Source organism: Melospiza melodia, chromosome 1 (assembly GCF_035770615.1).
Source record: "Melospiza melodia melodia isolate bMelMel2 chromosome 1, bMelMel2.pri, whole genome shotgun sequence".
Classification (NCBI taxonomy): Eukaryota; Metazoa; Chordata; class Aves; order Passeriformes; family Passerellidae; genus Melospiza; species Melospiza melodia.
This window is the reverse complement of record NC_086194.1, coordinates 165,252,569-165,273,545: the sequence shown is the minus strand read 5'-3', so window position 1 is coordinate 165,273,545 and position 20,977 is coordinate 165,252,569. Positions and strand designations below refer to the sequence as shown.

The window sequence follows — 20,977 nt, the reverse complement described above, 5'->3', positions numbered from 1 at the left end:
ATGACTCGACAGCCGGGGCTGGGGGAGCGGGGGGCGGGCGTCCGGCTATTTGCTGGCTGCATACAATGGGCCACTCCCTAACGTGAGGGCTGGGGGGAGGCAGGAGCTGGCAGGAGGAGGAGGAGGAGGAGGAGGAGGAAGAAGAGGAGGCGGGGTGGGGGGGGGAAGAAGGGGCTCGGGCATCGGGCTGGTAAATAAACTCCGCGATGATTCCCCTCCCTCGCGCCGGCCCAGGTGCGCGCCGCGCTCCTGCCCGCCCGCTGCCCGCCGGCGGGGGTGACCTGACGGGGATGTGACCGCCTCCCCTGCCCACCGCTTCTACCCCCTCCCTCCAGATATATATATATATGTATACATATATATATATACACACACAAATACATTCACAGATGAATATATCTATATAAATATATAGAGAAGTCATTTTGGGGGGAGGGACGGGGAGCTCGGATCATGGCCCTGGGGCTCCCGGGGCTGTCGCCGCCGATCTGCAGCTCGCCTCCGGGGCCCGACCATGGGGCTGAAGGCGCGGCGCGGCGCGGCGGGCGGTAGCGCGGCCGGCGGGGCGGCGGCGGCGGCGGGGCGGCGAGCGGCGGCCGGCGGCGACCCCGAGCAGGGCTCGCTGGCCCTGGGCACCGGCGGCGACCGCGACGGGACGCTGCTGCTGGAGGGCGGCGGGAAGGAGGAGGGCGGCAAGCGGAGCCCGCCGGGACTGGGGCTGCTGGCGAAGACCCCCCTGAGCCGCCCGGTGAAGCGGAACCACGCCAGGTACCGCCGCATCCAAACTTTGATCTACGACGCCCTGGAACGACCCCGCGGCTGGGCGCTGCTCTATCACGCCTTCGTGTGAGTACGCGGGGCGCGGAGCGGGGCTCCGGGGGCGCGGCCGGGGCTGCCCCGGGGGGGTTATCGGCAGCGTTTTGCTTTATCATCCTCGGGGTGAGGCGCTCCGGGTGCCTCGAGCAAGGGTCTGCTACGGGGCGTGCTGCCGAGCGGCTTTATTGCTCTTATGTCGTCGGGTTTTCCAAAAGGAGCAGCTGCTCGTAACTCTGTGTTTCTGACTTGCCCGTACCTCCACGTTGCCTTGGAGTGGCATTCCCGAGCCTGTGTGTCTGAGGCACCGGAGGAGGGATGCCAGAAAAACCCAAGCTCCGGGCGGGTTTAAGGCTCGAAGTGCTCCAGGGAACGCGGCCAGTTCAGCTCAGCCCGGAGCGTGAGGCTCAGCTGCTGTTGCAGACCGCGGGCGAACCGATCCCTTCCGTAGCTGAAAGCGTCAAATGAAAACCATCGGGTTTCGGTCCGATAAGCATCACCCCGCAGTGCAAGAAACCCGAGCATTGCAGCGCTGTCAACCAGAAAGTTACACTGACCACAAGTGAACCGAGAGGAAATAAACTCGTTTTATGACCCATAGGTGACAAGTCAAGAGAATGACAACTGGTTTGCATTCCTAAAAATTCTGTTGCCTTAAGTTGTCGTAAGGAATATCAAAAAGATCATTCTGTCAACATCACGGAATGGAGTTGGCAGAGTCGTATTAAAATAAATGTTTGTTTTACTGTTGTGAATGTGTTTGAGAACCCAGGGGTTTGTCAGTGATCCCGGTGATAGTGTTTTTCTTTGGCACTAGAAGGTGTGCAGAGCTCTGTGTGACAGAGGATTTAAGCAGTGATTTTTGAAATTGGTTTATTTGCCAAAGACAAACAAAGCTCTCTAGGCTGCATGGGTTGTGAGCCTGGCTCTCGGGAAGTACTGATCATTGGCATAGTCCTTGCACCTGCAAATAAACAACTTGAGTGTAGGGCTGTGATTTTACCTTCAGGCACGTTTTTATTATGTTCGCAGTGTTTTAGCCCTGAGCAAGAGTTAGAAGGCAACCATCACTACAGAGTGCTGCTTATGTACCACTTATTCACTGCTGCTCCCCTCTTTTCAGTGTTTATTCATCAAGTATATCTTGGGACTCAGGTCTTGTTTTCCAGCTTAAAATCTGAAACTGGAAACTGGATGCTGTGACGCTTTTTGGTTCTTTCACCTCTTTTTGCCACAGGAAAACTCATGCTAGCAAGCAGGCAGTGGCAGCACTTGAAGTGTGTTTTGCTGGGAAGGCTCTTAGGTCTGGAGCTTGCTGTTGTGTTCAGAATTGCATAATCCTGCTGGAGAAAGTGACTGCTGGACAGAGGGACACCCCTTTCATCCTGCCTTGGCCAGCCCACACCCCTCAGTGAGACTTTAGCTCGCAGCAGAGCATTCCAAGCAGTTTGCACCCCTCTGTGACAGCTGGGCTCATGTCTGGATATAAGCAATAGGACAGTGGATGTGTCTGGAGAGGCTCAGGTGAGCTGAGAGATTCAGACAATTGACAATACTGTAATTGAATATTGAATTCATTGAACTGAGTTGAATTGAATATAATAAAAAAATTGACATTTATTTGCAGTGCTATAAGAATTTCCAAGTTAGAGCATTCATTTTAGATAACTCTTTAGATGTGTGGTTGACCTTAAGGTGCTTATGCAATTTGGATCACAGAATGGGGAAAAAATCATGACATTTGTAAAGTTTGATTCTTCTTAGGAGTGGACCTGACACTGTGTGGTCAAGTTCTCTTTGATGACTACTCCTGCAAAACTGAAATGTCAGTCTGACTCACAAAAGTCAGTAACAGTCTTGTGAAAACCATCGGTGCCAAATTCAATATTAATGAAAATGTAACAAAACAAAACACTTCTACAAGTCTTTATCCTTACAGGAAGTAAAACACACAAGTTGTCAGCCCAGCATAGACACTCCATCCCTCCCCAGGACATCCAGAGGATCTTGCTGTCCAAATTGGCCCCACTGAGTTTCGCTTCAGTCTCAGCTCCCTCTGAACTCAGATGAAGCTGTGGGGTCTCACCTCACTGTAGGATCCAACCCTACAAAAGGAATCTGGTGGGAGTGATGGAGGAGTGTGCTGGGATGTGGCTGACAGAGCTTGCTCCTGCCACTGGAGGAGGAGGACCTGCTTGAGAGCAGGAGCTGTGGGGAAGCAGCATCTCAGTTGATACCCGAAGTCTTTATTCTTGCCTTCAAATGGATTGTCTTTTAACCTTTTTTCCTTCTTTAAAGGAGTCTCTCTCATTTGGAGGTGCTGCTGTGACACAGTGTAGTTCCATCCCAGCAGTCTCTCCGTGCTTCTTTTTACACTAGAACAGTTTACACTTTTCCTTGGGAAGGTGAGAGATTGCCAGTCTTCCCATAAAATCTATAAATTTGATCTTGTTTTAATTTTCAAGGAAAGTCCCATTTATGTTATCTTAATGACATATTATGATTTGTCTCATCTGAGTAACTTTGCAGTAAGTGCCATGCACCCAAAATTAACCAGTAAGATTGTTGCTGTCAAATACAAATAACTAGAGAATAAACAGCTGAGGGCCAGAAGGGATTTGAGGATGGCTGGATGTGATGAATTCCTTGTAGATCCAAGCATTCAGAGGTGTTTAAGGAAGAGATGATGCAAAGCACTCCAATATTGTGTGTATCCCAGGGTCTGGGAGGCAGGTAGCTGCTGATGCAAGAGGGTTGAAACTTTTCCATCCTTTCGCAGGGTGTTGTGTGAGGGGCAGGAGGGGGCTGTGACAAGCTCTTGGTGAAAACTTTGCATGCCACAACTTTTGAAAGAGTGGCACTGATGGGATCTCGTTAAATCATGCAGAGATGCACATCTGGCTGCAGAGGGGTCCGGATCCTGTGTGGATCTCACTGCTGTAATGAGCACATAAAAGAGGATCCTCTGTGGATCTCACTACTGGAATGTACACATAAACAACGATCCAGGATCCTGTGGATCTCACTGTTGGAATGTGCACATAAAGGAGGCTTTGGTTGCCATTGGGTGCTCTGGAATAATTTCTGTCTGAGGAAGTCATTCAAGGAGAGCTCATAAATGGGATCAGGCCCTGCCAAGCCCTAGGGACAGAGGTGCAGTGGAGAAAGGGAGTAATTCCTGATGGAAATTTTAGCATTCAGCTTTCACTGGCATTAATTAAGAGAAAGTGTTGTGAGATACTTTCCTTGTGATTCTTCCTTGTTCTTTGTTCTGCACAAGTGAATTTATCCAAGCCTGTCCTTGGGGATTTGGTCCCTAAAGAAGCCAGCTCTATTTCCTTCCCCATCTGAAAATATTTGCTCTCTAGTAGCTCTACTAGACAAAAGATTTATCTTTTGTCACTCATGATGTTCCCCTTTGCTGGGTCACCAGGGTTCATGGTGTTCTTGGCAATATGGCAATGTCTTAGTGGTCCTACTTGGTAAGAAAAAAATGTTTTTCCGCATGAAAAATTTCATGTCTGTAAAGCTAAACTCTAGCTGAATATTTTCAGTATAAAGTAAAATAAAATAAAATAACCTGAGATTCTAGATATTTAATTTGGAAATGTGTCTTGGGGGTTGCAGGTCAGGCTACAGCCTATCCCTGTTCTTTTCTGAGCTCATGTCACTGTAGGTACAGCTGATGTTCCCATGATGTTCTGTATTTTCCTTTGTGTTAGGCAGTGCAATATTTTGTAGGAAACCCCTGCAGTTGTGCTTCGTGGGATGTGTGCTGTGGTCAGGGAGACAGACTCAAGACCTGTCCGCCTCCACAAACCATCCAAATGCTTTATTTATGCACAGAAGCATTAATGAGTAGAATGAAAAATTGAAACAAGTAAGATTTTTTATTTTTCCAGTGTTGTTTTTAGCTGTAAGCACAAAATATTTGGTGGATAAAGGACAGAGTACAAAAGGTAACATAATACAGATTGTTTGGAATTGCAATTTGTGGAAAATTTTTAACCTGACTTAAAGAGAGGATGAAGGAGAAGTAATTAGGAGATATTCTCATTTTCATATCATCTTCTGAGACAACTACAGCCTTTACTTTCACGGAAAAAAAGACTAGATAAAGGTTAGGGATTAGATATTGCTTTTGGGGAAGTGTGCAGCATCACCTGCACTCTGCTGGTGTAGATCCCCACGATGTCCCTGCTGATGCGAGGGGGAAGCCATGGGGAACATTAGAGAGCCCTTCTCTGTTTGCCATGCAGTCTTCTCTCAGTTCTGCCTAATACCTGGAATAAGAAGAGGAGGCAGAGTCATGAGATCTATCAAATCAGCATTTCTGGGAAGCACCTCTTGCCTGACTGACTGTAGGTGGGCTGCTTGCAGGAAAGAGTGTCATGGGATTGGGGAGCAGGGTGAAGGTCTGGAGGCTTTCCATTATTTTCCTCTTTGCCCTTCAGGAGATGCTCCATAAGATGTGCTCTCCCTCTGTGAGCCATCTGGAGGGAGATGGGAGAAGGTTGGGGGTAAAAAGAGGGACAACTATGAATCCTTTCTTGGCTTTTTTGGCGTGGACTTGTATCTGAGGGAGTCCCTTGGGCAGCAGAGCCAGCCTGGTCCATTAGCAAGTGCCCTTTGCTTATGTGTGTGCCAATATGAGTTCTGCTTTAATTATTGATGCTAATTCATCATAATGCACGGATAAATATTCTGCAGTATACTTTGTAAAAACTAATGAAGTCTTAGTCATTGGAGACCTCACCACACACCTCTGCTCCTGCAGCTCCACCGAGGCTCGAGGAGCTGCCCTGGGATTGTGAGTGCCCTGGGGATGTGGCTGTAGCTCAGCTGCCGGCATCAGCTGGCACAACAGAACAAAGCTGGGATTTGCTGGGGGAAGGACAAGGGGTAGCACAGCCTGGGGAAAGCAGTGCCTGGGTAGTTGTGGGAACTCAGCACATCCCTTTGGATGTCCAGAGTTGTTGAGAATTCCGTCGGGGGGCTCAGACACCCTGGCATGCTGCCCGGAACACCTGGTGGCTTGATTTTGACCCTCCCAACGAATTGCCAGCCTGGTGTGGGGATGTCAAAGCCACACAGGTTTGAATAGTGTAATAATAGAGTATTCACAGAGTGAAAATGTAGATTTTAGGATTTTTGGTATAGGGGTTATGGGAACAACATGGAGGAATCAGGGTGCGTCTAGTCCTTCTTTCTTCTTCTTGTTCTCCATTTTCTGCAGTGCTGTTGGCACTTGGGGATTGGTTTAGAGTAGAGGTGCACTGTCTAACATAGGTGATAGGTATTGGGAATTAAGAGTAAATATGGTATACGTATTATAGTTTGTAGTATAAAAAGACAACACTGCCCAGGGGCGGTCAGAGTCCTTGTGGCTGCCTTGCTTTGCAGACCTTGGCTGGGCAAAAAGAAAATTTGCTAGATAAGAGTTAATAAACAACCTGAAGACCAAGAAGTGAAGAGTCCTGACTCATTCTTCAAAAGCGTGGGCTGCTGCAGAACCATCCTATGCATCTCGGGGCAGAGAACAAAACAGCCAGCCCGAGAGGTAATGGGTGGCTGGTGATCCCCAGCTGCAGCTCTGGAGTCCCCTCAGCAGCTCACAGATGCCCAATGCTTGTTTAACCATCCAAACTTCCTTTGAAATTATGGACCAGGCCCTTTGGTGGGAATAAGTTTTCACCTGCAGCCCCAAATCTTTGTGCAGGGGCATCAGTGCTCAGAGCCAGGCCCACTCCCCAGTGGGTGCCCCCAGGTTGGATCGGTTTGCCCTGTAATCGATGGTGCCATTACTGCACTGCCACTTGCCAAGTTTCTGTGCTGCCGTGGCTCCAGGGCTGCCTGGTGCACAGGGTGTGCCTCAGTGTCCCCCAGGCCCTGCAGGTCCCTGAGCACCCTGCTGCAAGTTCACTCCCCAGCTCAGAGCAGCCTCCTCTGGATGGGCAGGGGAATCCCTGGAATGTCAGGGGAAGCAGCGCTGCCAGTGCCAGCAAACACTCTGCAGCTGGGCTTTCACTCTGCCAGCTCAGCTGAGGAACAGCCTCTCAAATAGAAGCCACAGTCCCTGGTGTTAGGTCTATAAAACTGAACAGTCCCAAATTTAATCAGTTTGACAAGCAATGATACAGCATAGCCACTGCAGCAGGTAGAAAATCACGTTTTTCTTCTCTTTTGAGAGACTTGGTGTGAGGAGCAGCAGCAGCTCAGTGCCACCCCAGCAGTTGTGGTGACACTGTCAGTGGGAAAGCCCAGGACCAGATTTATCTCAGTATCGCCAGCCTGGGCTCTGGTCAGAGGTATCACTCCTCATAAAAGCCATCCCAGCCTCTTCCCAGCCTCTGTTTGTTCCTTGCTGCAAACAGTGGATCATGGGAGGGCACAGCAGGGTCTGGGACAGCTGCTGGGTGCAGAGGACACCTGAGCTTTATTCTTGTTTTCATCTGAAAGAGAGATTCGGGAAATGGTACAAAAATGAGCAGGGAGAGGCTTTCTATGCTTGTTTTGCTCATTTTGCTGTAAAATGTAGGAACACTCAAAACAAATTTAATGGAAATAAATAGTAACTAAAGCCTAATTTAACACCAATCCATCTTAACAGCTGGATTTAAAAATAGTACATACATATAATGCCAGTCATCTATCAGTGTGCTTTCGTGTGCAGGTGAACATGAAGGTGCCCCAGCCATTCCTACTTCTCCCAAAGGTCACCTCAGAATCCACTCAACCCGCACATTTCTTTTCTTTTTTTTGATAGCCTGCATCTTCAAATATCACTTGATTGAATTATTTTTATTTATAGCTTACCCAACATGCAAACCTGTGCATGTATGTAGAGCATAATGCTCTATCCCTTGACTGTCAAAAAGTCCTTTGTGGCATTGAGGTGCATGTGGAAGGTCAGACAATGGCATATTCAAGGACAATGCATATTCTAAACAAGGTCTGAACTTGAGGAATTTGATTTAATAGCTGGAAGAAACTTTCTGATCAAAATTGATCAAGTGAGCATTAAGATAATTTATATGTTGTTTACAAACATAAATGACTGGTGACCTTAGACACCCAGGTGGCTGGGTAGCTACCATGATCAGCCTTGCACGATATCAATAAATAATAATGTTTATTCTTGTGTTTAATAACATTATAGTCCCTTTTTTACTTAAGAATGCCATACTCTCTTGTGCATGAAACTTTACAGGAAGAATGGAGCCATGCATCTGCTATTGCTTCTGGCAGATCCTGTATTAAATGGGATAACTTAAATATTAATAGCTTTGCAGGGAATAAGCTCCACGAGATCTGTTAAGTGTCTTAGGATGGTAGCTGGGAAACTTAGCATTTTCTGTGGAGAGAGGGACATGCCCTGGGATATTTAGGTTTTGGTAACCTACTTGGAAAAAGGCTCTTTTGGAGAATTTCCAGGCTGGAAATCTGTAAATTGCCTTTCCCAGTCTTAAGTGAGCACATTGCATAAATGTGTGTTTAACTTGGAGCAAATGAAAGGTCCCTATGAAGTCAGGAGGAACCTGTCCAAGGTGACACTGGGCAGAGCAGAATCCAGAGCAGAAGATTGTGACTGAGATTGGGTGGAAAGCAGCATGAGGTACCATCATCTTCCTCTGTACAGCCAGCTCACTGTTCTGCTCAGGCCTGGTGGGATCATCCTGAGCTGCAGTTCTTCACAGGATCCATCACCCAGCTTCAGCCTTCCCACAGCTCAATAACCACCTCTGGCTGTAGTCACCAGGACACCACCTTGTCCTCCTCAGTGGTGCAAACCATGCAGAAGGGAAGCTGTAATATCTCTAAATATTACACCACTATTACACCAATCTCTTTGCTAAGTCTCTGTCTGGAGAGATGCTGAGACCCTGACATGAGGCACCTCTGGGTCATCTTGAGATGGCTTTTGCTCTGACTCCCTCTCCCTCGTGATCAATCTTGCCAAAGTCTTTCCTGCTTCGGTTTTCCTCAGTTGCTGGTGCATGGAGCTGCAGAGATCCATTGTGGGGGGAATCCTCATCCTCTCTGGGTTGCTGTTCTCTTTTACTTCCTTTGACTTCCCAGACTTTATTTCATTCCATGGATCCCTGGATCTCACTTGTCCCTGTGTTTCCAGAGCTGTGGCTGAGAGCTGCATGGATGTGCTTTGCACTCCTTTGGCAGCCTGAGTTAGTTTGTGATTGTCATGTTGACTCTCCACTGGTGCTTTTTTAAAAATCTCAAGTGCTTTTATATTTACTTTATTCTGTCTTCACTAGTGTTTTGATCCCCTTCTAGATTAGTACCTCACAATTTTGCTAACATTCAATTTAGTTCTTTTTCTAGATCATTAAAGAAACAGTTAGTATGGCCAGAACTAAAAAACACAATTCAGCATTTTATTAAATAATAACTTCCCTGCTTCCTGGCTAATACAATGTAATTTGTTAGGGTTTTATTTATAGCTCTGGATCCAGTTTTTAGTGTCATATACTTTCTCCCAGTCATCTGAATACTGGGAGAAACTTAGTACTAAATACTAAACCAAATACTTAATACTTAATAAAACTAAATACTTAATAGGAAACCAGAGTTTTATGAGATATTGCACCTGTGTCAAAACTGCAAATATTTCCTCATTTCTTTTTGTTCAAACCTGAGTTTCAGGCTATGTTTATCTGTTTATTTCTGTGATGTGCTTTTAATTGTTATCTCTCCATCTCAGATTTTTCATGCTTTTGACATGGTGTGTGTATCAAACAGCAAAATAATTAATTGTTCCTGGTGCCATCGACCACTGGAGCAGAGATAAAGCAATCCTGAAAGCTTAAATATCCCAAACCATGCAGGTCCTAGCCTAGCTCTTCTATGTTTTATAGGAGCCATTAGAGTTGGGCTGTACCTAACTTTAGGTCAATGACAGAGATGTTAATCTTAAACCAGAGGACTCTTTGCAGGACATTCCTCACTGACTGTAAATTCAGAGTGTAAAATTTTCAGCTTTCAGTGGGGATGGAGGAGAAGCAATGCAGCTGCTGAGGGGCTGATAGTGAAACCCCCAGAGCTCCTGGTGGGGAGCTGCCCACGAGTTCTCAGCAGTGCAGAACCAGCTCTGCTTATCTTTGTTCCCCTCATGCCTCTCAGTGCAGGCTCCGAGGATTTATGAGGAGGGATTACACCCTGAGGAGGGAATGTCAAGAGCAGCTGGTTGAAATTGCAGGGGAATTCGTTTAGGAAGTTAATTACACAAACTGGAATTTGCTCTTCCACCTTTGCCAGCACTGTTGCTCCTGTGAGATGTGCTGGGAGAATCTCAGTGCACACAGCTGGGGCTCCCTGATCACACCCAGGCTCCTTCTGTGCCCTGCCCAGGTGCAGCCCAGGACCAGCCCATGCCCAGAGCAGTCATTGCCATGTCTTGGCTGATTGTCAGAGCTGTGCCAGGGTGTTCCCAAGCAGTGACACTCTGGCTGACAGCAGGACACTGCTGGGTGGTGGATTTGTTGGTGTCTGAGTGACTGAGCACAGCTCAGGTGCTGCCACAGACCTGGCACTGCTCCCAGGAGGAGTCTGGGGGGCTCCCTGCTCTGGAGGTGAGGTCAGAGGTGTGGACACTGTTCGTGCCCGCTGGCCTCAGGGACACAGAACTGGGATGAGCATCCTTGGGTTAATAGAACAGACATAGTTCTTATATGTGAGATCTTAACACTTCGAGGTTTTCCTCCTGGATCCATGCAAAAAGCCACTTTTGGGATAGAATAATTGAAGTTGGAAGAGACCTTTAAACCCTGCTGCTGTGGTCAGGTGCACCTTCAGTTTCAGCAGGTTGCTCAAAGCTCCATCCAACCTGGCCTTGAATGTTTCTGGGGATGGGGCATCTACAACCCATGCCAATGTTTTATCACCCTCATTGTAAAAAAATAATTCCTTATATTTAGTCTAAGTTGATGCTCTTAGTTTCAAACCATTACCCCTGGGATAAGACCTTTCACTTAGACAAAGGCCCAAGAAACCCTACCCCACTGAAACAATACAGGTTTCACCCTAGCTGTGTGTTCAGTACCATACTTTACATTCTACATCTTTTCTCCTTCCTGTTCATGGGACTTTGCCATGGCTTTTGCCTCTTCTGTTTCAATGCTGCTTGTGCTGCTCAAACTCCCATGGAGGTTTCAACACTTCACCCCCACATCTTGTCATATTAACAAAAAAAATACATTTTTGTGGTAGAAATCCAGGAGGAAGAGCCCACTGATCATTCATTAACAAACTTCTGGTGTAAAATGTGAAGATGTTCCTAGCTGTGTGGATGCTGCTATTTGGGTATTTGTCCTGGTTGTATCTCACTCATTATTGTAGATGTTGCTCCATTACCTTGTCAGGTCCTGGGTGCAGAGATGGGATCTGGCAGAGGCTCATGACAATTCCTGCTCTCAGAATATGGAGCTATCACATAGTACAGTGTCAAATCCACTGCTCTCTTCAGTGTTAAATTCCTTCCACAAACTGCATTTCCCTGCTCTTCCTCAGGGCTTGAGTGTCAGTCTTTCCACAGTGGGATCCATCCATCTAGCACATTATCTGAGGTAGCTGTCTGGAATTCTTTCATAGCTGCTGAAGAAAAACAGGAAATGGAAATTTCTGGAGTGCAATTAATCTCATTCTAAAGACAATTTGAAAATGGGTGAGATTAATCACGTCTTGCAGTGCCTGAAACTCTTCCCTGACTGCAAAGGAGACCTCATGGAACTAATTTAAATTTGGGGATTTTCACTGAAAACACCCGAGGAATGGGGAACTTTCTGCCTGACCAAAGGCACAAGGATCAAAGCCACATTAGGGCAGCTAAATGTAAATATGTTCATGTACAGTTCTGTGTGTCCAGTAGGTATTTAGCTTCTCTTTATAGTCTGTGGAGATTTAGTCAATGCAAACAGTAGATTTTAGGGTGGAATTCATCCAAGCAGATGTGAGGGTCTGCTTTACATGGAGATAAATCACAGCTTCAGCTCCACTGAGCAGCTTCCCCTTGTCTATAGCAGGAGGTGATCTTTGGTAAATGTCTGCAGTAAAAGCCATGTTCAGACAAATGATTGTACCTGTAAAGGCAAGACGAATATGATTCTTATTATTGCATAGACTTTTATGATATCAATTCTAATTCTATCTATATTATATCAATTCTAATTGTCTTTCCTCAAGAGCTTTATATATGTTGCTACTTAGTAAACCAGGCCATGACCAGCCTACAGTCATCCCTGACATTATGCCAAAGAAAATAACATTTCAGTAGTTTTAAGGTCTTTCTCTAGTTGGGATTCTTGAGTTTAACTTTCCACCTTCCTTTTGTTCTCTGTTTTGCCTTGGGCTTTGTCTCCCTGAGCTCTCACATAAATTTTCTTTTGCTTTCTGATGGTAATTGCAGTTGATCTTGAGGTCACATTCAAACCCAGTACCTGTTGTACATCTAAGGCTGTGATTGACTGGGTTTTCCCTTTGTCTCTTGTATTTACCTGGGCACAGGAGCTGCTGTGCTGGGAGTTTGCCAGCATCAGTCCTCCTTCTTCCTATACCTGAATTTCAGTCCATTTGCATTGGTCCTCTTGAATACATCACCCAAAATTACCTCCCAAAATCAATGAACAGGCATCACTGTTTTCTAGGGGCCGTTTAGGGATCAGAAAACATTTTGAGGGTGGCTTGAGCATTGTCTTTTTAAAGCCTGTAACAAGTGTGGAAGGTCAATTTGAATGACCTGGTGTGAATGAGGGGGATCATGAGGGTCATTTGTGGGCTCAGACAGTTTTTTATTTGTGGGCTACAGTTTTCTGTATAAAATTGGAGACTTTGCAGATGTGCAAGCACCACTCAGTATTTTCAAGGGCATGCTCACTTTCATACACCAGCTGAAGCAGGACACCAGCATAATTGAACCTAATGTTGAAAATCACTGGAAAACTGCATGAGATCTGAATGCATGCAAATGCTCTGACATAAAGAAGTGTATTTGGGTGGTGATGTGTTCCTTGAACAGCTGCTAGTTTGTGTTTTGCTTGTTTTTGCAGAAATACTGAGCCAGCAACTGCTTTTAGTCATGTCAGTGCAAATGTAGAGTAAATCTATTACAGTCAGAGGAACAATTGGATTTGGCTGCTGCACCATAGGCTTGTTCTGGACCCAGTACAAAATCTTTTTATCTTTATGGATATTCTGCTAGTACCAGAGGCCAGGATCAAGGTCTTGCACACAACATACTTGTCCTCCCAGTAGTGTAAGACAGCTTGAGGAGTGAGGTAGATAGGAGAGATGGAGATCCCCTGGCAGAGTACCAAGTGAGCACCAACCCATCCCAGAGCTGCCAGAATTCACACCCTGGTGCTCACAGCCTGTTTCCTTCATGCTGGGAGCTGGTTTATCCAAACATGGAGGCTTTCCTTCCCTCCTTGCTCCTCAAAGATGAGAGAGAATTTTTCCTCTCTCATAAATCCAGTTCATTGGGTGACAGATCCAGTGCAGATAAGCAAAGGGCTGTGTTTCTGCACATTTCTTGGTGTAGATCATGTCTGATATTGGGGCTGTAGGAGGAACTTGACAACTGCAACCACAGAACCATTTAAAATGGAATGTTTTAGAGGTCTTCTCTCCAGTTCACTGAGCAAGGTTAACTTCAAACTCAAACAAGGTTGCTTGGGGCTGTTTCCAGTTGAGTTTTGTACATCTCCAAGATTTGAACTCCATTATATTGTGGGGAACAATAAATTTGGTTGCTCTATGCAGAATATATTGTTTAATGTGTTTCACATAGTGTGCAGACTTCTGGGCCCAGAATCATGGAGAGTTTTCTTCCTCCCCACTCCATTTAATCCTCAGTGTGCATGGACAGAAGTGAGATGTAACATCTAGACAGAGATGCTGGGCAGGTGAGGCCACTGCAGAGGAAGGAGTGTTCATATTTAGTACAGAGGAAGTTGTGTGTCTCTAGGCTAGCCCAAACCAGTATTGTCTGTGTTTGGGGTACTGACACTGGGAAATGCTAGGTATAGTTTTCATTAACCAGTAGAATTCATTGAAGATAGAAAGTTTTTCCCAATGACTTTTTTTTTTTTTTTTAACAGATGTTCTCATTTGCTATTTCCACCATTTTTTCATCATTCAGAAGAATCATTCAGTCTCAACTCTACAGCTCCTTCTCACTTTCCCATCTCTTTATCCCTGTCCCTCACTCAATTCTGTCTTCCCTTTTTTCCTTGGTGGCATTCATCACCTCACTACTGAAGAACAGAACCAATCACTGGATCCTCCAGCTCTGCCTTTCCTACATTACCTGACTGGGAGAGCAGAGTTGAGTTTGACTTAAAATCCCTCGACCTAAGTGCTGACAGCAGGGTGATGGAGATGACATGTCAAGTTATCTCTTACTCATGCATAGCTGTATTTACTTTTTTTATCATTTCTACCCCTCTTTTTTTAACTTTTTGGATTTTGACATTGAGTTCACCAATGTCAGGATTAAAACTGAGCATTTATTCCCCCAGAGTCAGGACTCATCAAGAATTCCTTTATCCATGTGGAGCAAGGTAGGTTAGGTGCAAGATGATCTCTGAATCACCTTGTGATGGGAATATGGCATCCAGGGGTGAGGTCCTTCCAGTGGGCCCCCTGTGACTTTGGGCAAGGCTTTTTGAGTCCCTACACAAACAAATCCTTGTAGGAGAAGCTCACAGAGCAGTTGGGATCCAGGCCCACACACCTGTGAGTCACAGTTCCTGATCACTCTTTGCCCAGGGGTGGTGATGGTGTTGGGGAAAAGTGATTTATTGATGACCTGTGGAGGTAACAGCTTCCTTGGGGTGACTCAGCTGTTCTCTCAAGGAAGAGGGAACAAGAAATGGAGGTGGACACCCATTTATCTTCCCAGAAAGGATACAAGTGGGACTAATGTCTGTCTCTGGTCCCAGTGGTGGGAGGAAGTGGTTCAGGAGCTCAGCCTAATCCATGACCTGCAGTTATTCATGCGCAGCTGATATCCCAGCTGCAGCTGCTGCTCCCAGAGTCAGGATGATAACACCATGTCCTGGTTTGCAGCTCCATTTGCTGCTGGGGTTGATGACCAAGAAATTAAAGATGGGAGCTCTTGGTGTGGCAATAAATGGACAGCAACTTTCTGTAGCAATTGAGCCAGGGCTGAATGCCTGAGTCACCACATTCCCCAGCAAATGGGATGAGAAAGAATATTGCTCCCAGAGACCAAAGAAGGACATAATCACCTCCAAAGCAATGTTTCTTTGGACACCATAGGGAAAATCTGCTGTTATAGAATAATACCTTATAGTTTTCTGGAAACAGTAACTCTAAAGAAAACATCATTAGGAGGAGTGAAGTAAAAGGGATTTTGAGCAGATGGAAATCTGTCTTCATTGGCAATGCTTGTTTTCACTTACTCTACCATGAGTTAATTTCCCAGCAACTTGAAGTAGATAATGTGTTTATTAGCCTTAATCTGAGATTTCCATCAGTGTTTTTTCCAGGCTATGAAGATGGAGTTTCTGTTTTACTAGAGGGCTTTTTAATTGCATAAATGATGATAAAGCATGATTGGAAGGTGATGCAAGATAAATTCAGGCTCTATATAAGGCCTAATAGCAGATCAGAAATCTGCTGAAAGAATTAGTGCAAGAAATTATCAATTTTCCACTTGTCATTTTTAAACCAAACTTGCAGAATTTTCTAGAAGACAGCTGTAGACTGTATCTTAGCTGCAAAATATGGGCTAAATCAATGATTTTGTATATTCTTGGCTGGTGATTAAGCAGGACTGCAAGGTATAGCCAGGAATATGATAGGTTTGGGTGTTGCTGTTTTCTTGTTGTTTTTTTAGGTTTCTTTTTTTTTTTTTTTAATTTAGCAACAGATAAGCAAATGAGCAATGAATTAACTCAGGAAAAGGAGATTTACTTGTATCTTATTGTATTGTTAAGATCATAATGTAACATAACAGAAGTAGTAGCAGCTACAGTAATTGTGCTGGGATGCTTAGGATGAAATGTAGATGTCTTCCCTGTAAATGTCTAAATGTGCCATTTCAATCTCCTCAGATGCTGATATAAACCATGGCTGCAGGAGCATTGCTGATCTTGAGCTCATCCTGAAGTGAAGGAGACAGTGATTTACCCCACCCTGATTGTGCCAAGTAAATAGGGATCCCTTGCCTGTAAGAGGAGCTTCAACACATGGCTTAGGTGTAGAAATCTACATTGCAAACCCTGAGGTGAATCTCATCCATATCGCGTTGTTGAAGGCCTTGTGGGGATAATAAAATAACTTTGTGAAGTACTCTGGACACGAGGATAAAACAAGCCAGCCTTTTTGGCCTTGAGATGACTTTGCCAAATGTTAAAATCCCATGCAGTCTAAAATCTGAAACACCCTTCTCAAAGCATGTGAATGCATGAACCAAGATAACCAACTTTCTGCAGTGCTGAATTCTTATTCAGTCTTGTTCCTAAATCTTTTTGTGATGCCATTTTGGCTCACCTTATGGTGACCTCTGCTGATGTCCCCCTGGTTCCATGAGCATTCAGAAGGTAAATCTCATTTAACTCATTATCAGGTTTGCAGGACTGGGCTCAGAAATTGTTGTTGGTCTTTCTGGTCAAGTGTAGTCCCTACACCGATGGCCAAATAATGATTGCCAGAATGTGGTGTTTTGGTTTTATTTTTTTTGTTATTGGAAAGGCTCTAAGTCAATGTTATTGTATACAGAGCACAAACACCTAGCTGTATCTCTTCAGTTATTTTAAAAAGCAATTGCAATATGGTGATTTCTTCAGCTGTCAGCCCTCTTGAAGAGTGGGATGTAAGTTTCAGATGTCCATGCAGTCTCTTTGCTGCTGATCCTCTAAGGAGAACAGATGGACCTGTCTGATGTCTGCCTTGTCCAGAGGGAGAAAATAATGATTTTCAGCCCACTTAGGTAAAAAAAAAAAAAAAAAAAAGGCAGAGGGAAAAATAAGCAATAAAGCCCATGTGTTTCAGAGTGAGGTAAGACAGAAGACAGCAATAGCTCAGGGAAGAATCCAGCAGCTCTGAAAGCAGTTCCAGTGATGGTGAAAAAACAGCAGCTGAGCTGCAGAAGGAGGCAAGGGAGATGTTGGAAACAAACTGGCAAAAATGAGAGGCAAGAGGAATAACCTCATTGTGACATGAAGAAGAGAAGGACGAGGAAAATAAGGCTACTCTTGTAGGTCAGCATGTTAGAAGCACTTAATGAACATGCTGCTTGTACAGAGAAAACAACTGAATTGCCCACCTGGTGCTTTTGGGGATGTTTCAGGCAAATTCCCCATTTTTGTCTAATCCCAGAGTGTTTGCAGTGTGCAGCCTGATGTTGCTGTTGGTCTGCAGGAGACTCTGTGTGCTCTGGGTGTGCTGGGAGCAAGCCCAAGACCTGGTGAGCAGTGAGGAGCCTTGCCTAGGTAGTGGAGGAATCCAGCTCTGTGCTGTTTGCTGTTTGCACTGTTCCTGCTCTGCAGAGAGCCACGGCTGTGATTTCATTTCAGGGCGGCTCCATTGTCCTTGCACGTGTCATGGTTGTCCTCTGCTCCTGGCAGCACAGGGCTGTGAGCTCTGCCCTGGCACCCCAAGAGCAGGAGATTGAGGCTTTGTTGGTTATTCCAGTGCAGAGCTGAGCCTCAGAGCTGATCCTAGCAGAGAGAGTGTGCTTGGGGCAATTTGGGTTGTCCTGGAGCAGGGAACCTCCCTCTCTGCCCTACAAGCTCATGGGTCAGCTCCAAGCCTGGAGAAAGTGTGAAGAATAAAGAGAGACACCAAAGCAGCTGCATCTTCCAGGCATGGTAAATGTCAGATAAAAGGGGAATAGCTTGGAATCAGTCATTAAGGTTGGAAAAGACCTTCAGGGTCACCATTCATTGAATACCACCATGCCCCCTAAACCATATCATGAGGTGCTACATCTATGTATTTTTGAACATTTTCAGGCTGGTGGCTCCTCTATTTCATTCTCAAAACTGAACTTCATTCTCAAACCTGAGATTTCTCAGGACTGGGAGAAGCACATAATGAGGTGATGATTTCAGCTGTTCTCATGGCCTGACAACACTTCTCTTCAATAAATTTCAGTTTCTTTACTTCTGTGTTTCATAAAATGCCCTACCTTGCAACAGGGCTATCAGGGTGCAAGATCTTTTGTAATTTTCTGTTATTGCTTTTATAAAATGTGACCACCTGCAGAGTGGTCATTGTTTGTTGGTTTTTTTATATTTTTTGTAATTTTAAGATGAGGCAAAGTCACTGGCCTCTCTATGAGTCAGCAAATCTACCATAAAATTAGGGTTTTAGTCTGAGATTAATCTTCATGTCATGGCACCCTTTTTAAGCTCCCAAATAATTTTTAGTGGCAATAAAGACATTATTAGCAGTGTGCAGTCATGTGATAAGTGAAATTGAATAGGAGGTGAATGTGGTGGCACAGGTTATGTCTGACATACCTGTGAATGTGTGTTTGTAATAGTGTAGTACCACACAGTCACTGCAGCCCCTATCCCTGTTTGGATGTAGCAAGTGCTGTTTTTACTAACTCAGAAATTATTTGTAGTGTATTTATATATATTACAGAAGCACCTTCAGGGACAAGCAGAGATGAAAACCCTTTGGGCTGGGCTGTGCATCCTTACAGATACTCTGTACTCCCAGGGTATCCCAGGCTTCTTCCAGCACCTTTAGGTCCCACCACAGTGCTTCCATGAAATCTCCAGCCTCCTCCTGATGAGGTGTGAACACCCCTGCCCTCCTCAGAGATGCTGCTCACCCTGCCCAGACATCCCTTGGGCTCTGCACTGCCCAGACAGAGCAAAGAGGATCCTTGTCCCAAGCTGGGGCCAAATTTGTACATAACAGGACACAGAAAATGACTGTGATTACCAGCTGGGGCAAGTATAATTTAACAACAAAGCAGTTGTGCTTACTGCAATAATTAGTGTTTAGTTAGTTAAAATATTAATGTTTTTCATGTATGGCACAGAGAAAAACATCCTGCAGGGGAAGGCTGGAAGGAGCAGAGTGCTGGATTTTCTGGCTCCCACAGGCTGCTCCTTCCTTGCTCAAGGGACAGAGAGTGAAAAGGGCAGCCTGAAAAATGTGGGCCAGTGAAGAGGAGAAGATGGTATCTCTGGTGGAGAGTGGTGTCACTCCAGAACCAGCAATGGTTCAATATTAATAAATGCTCTTTGATAATTGGGGATTAAACCCTTCATGGTTGTTTTGGGAAGACATTGGGAGTTAAAGGTCAGGAATCACTTGAGAGACTGTCCCCTCTAACTGGCATTTAGATGATCTTCAAAATACATGTGCAAGGCTGGCATCCTCATTGGCAGTGTCTTCCTTTATGCCACAGCTTAAATGACTTTCTGAAGGCTCCTCTGCTTTGTCACTGTTCCTGAGGTGGGGCTCAGTGAGAGTTCAAGTTGTGGACACTTGCAAGTTGCACAAACTGCTGATAATCCTGCTATTTTCACTCACAGGGGGAGAAGACAAACAAACTAAAGGCTGGCATGTTTCAGGGCTAATTCAGCTTCTTTTGTATCAATTCAGCTCACCATGGATGGAGCTACTGACTTTGGGACCTGGGAACTGTTTTGCTCACAGTGCTGAAGAGACAGGAGTGAATATTTGATGACATTAATTCAAGAACATGCATTGTTCTATGGCTGGTGTGTCACACGTGGTCAGTCTCCCAGCTGCCCTCATATGCAGCTAGCTGCTCACACACAGCTTCTCATGGGGTGGGATATTTTGATTAATCCTCCTCTTTGCTGGGGGTGGTTGGGTTTGTGTTTCTGGAGGTCCCATCCATTTATTCTCAAGCCATGTTTTTCAGTCACGTCTCACTCAGATTCATATGCGAGCTCCTGGTACATTAGGTAGATCTATTTGATTCACTTAACCTGAAATCTGTGGTTCCATCTCATTTTCCTTGTCCTATTGGCACTGAGAGACTGGAGGGTTTAAAATTGCAGCCAATGTGCATCCTCTGCTCCCACCTGTGAACTGTCTCGGCTCTGCCCTTCCTGCAGTGACCCATCTCTGATGGAAATGCAGAGGATTTAGGGAGGCAATCAAAAACAGAGACTCATATAACACTGAGGTTTTCTCCCTTTTCTGGGCCACCCTGAGCTGTTGAGCTGTAACCTTTCATGGCAGCTGCTGCTGCATTTTGGAGATATATGGGCTAAATCTGATGCACAAACCTCAAGGTGGGTTGTGATCCTTCGGCTGGCAAGTGCTCATGCATGTTGTTTTTATTGTTGATTTATGCAGACAGGCTGAGGTTGGCTTTGTTTCTGGCAAGTCTGGAAAGCAAACCCTGTTTTTGTGTCTCTGGATCCTGCATGTGGTGCTGCTGCAAGCAGGGAAGGGGGGCAGAATTGGCACATTTAATGAAATTCTGGCCCACCCAACCCTCCCAGTCTGCATTGTCTCAACAAGTGGGTTTTGGTGCACAGTGTCTGGTACAACTGGGGAGGAAAGTGACTGTGAGGAGAGAAGGGCTGGAAAGGGAAATGAATTTTGGCATTGGATGCTCAAAACTTCTTACAGTGACATGGCAGTGGTAACTGCAGCCTGGAGGGTCAATGGCTGAACTTTGCTAATTTTTCTGTTATTAGGGAAGGTGAAGCAAACTAGGAAAATGGAAGACCTGTTCATGGGAAGTAAGACTTAAAATATTTGTGTGGCAGCAGCAGCAAGAACCAAGTTATGGTCTGTGATCTCACTGCAAATGCAGATAAAAACTGGTCTTTGCTCAAAGACCTTACAGTTTTAGTGTAATGGGGGTATTTACAGGTGGATCCAGAAGGAGGGGTGAAACAAGGAGCATTAGCTTCTCACTAAACTCAAAGTTTGCCCTCACTATAAACTGTTAATAATGTTGTATATACTACAGGAACAGCTTCTTTGGAGAAAAGCTATTAGAAAAGTCAGCAAGGCAGCTTCATACATCTTTGCCTCTTCCAGCTTATGCCAGAGCAGCTAATAGATTTGGGGTGAGTGCAATAAAGATCTGGCACAGGATCAATAAGGCCTGGCACAGATCTGTGAGGAGCTGCTGTTCCCAGCAGGAGGAAGGGAAGGCACAGCAGAACCATGACTCAGG

The 20,977-nt window shown here is 45.3% G+C and overlaps 1 protein-coding gene across 2 annotated transcripts in view; it reads left to right on the top strand.

The window, feature by feature from the left end:
• The first annotated feature begins 203 nt into the window (after positions 1-203).
• Positions 204-20,977, top strand: part of KCNQ3 (potassium voltage-gated channel subfamily Q member 3) — a 194,217-nt gene continuing 173,443 nt past the window's right edge. The window contains exon 1 of one of the 2 annotated variants that reach the window (XM_063174317.1): positions 204-846. In XM_063174317.1, the coding sequence (XP_063030387.1) occupies positions 515-846 (332 nt within the window). In that variant the 5' untranslated portion in view covers positions 204-514. The remainder of the gene's footprint in view (positions 847-20,977) is intronic. The other variant, XM_063174325.1, reaches the window with a different exon arrangement.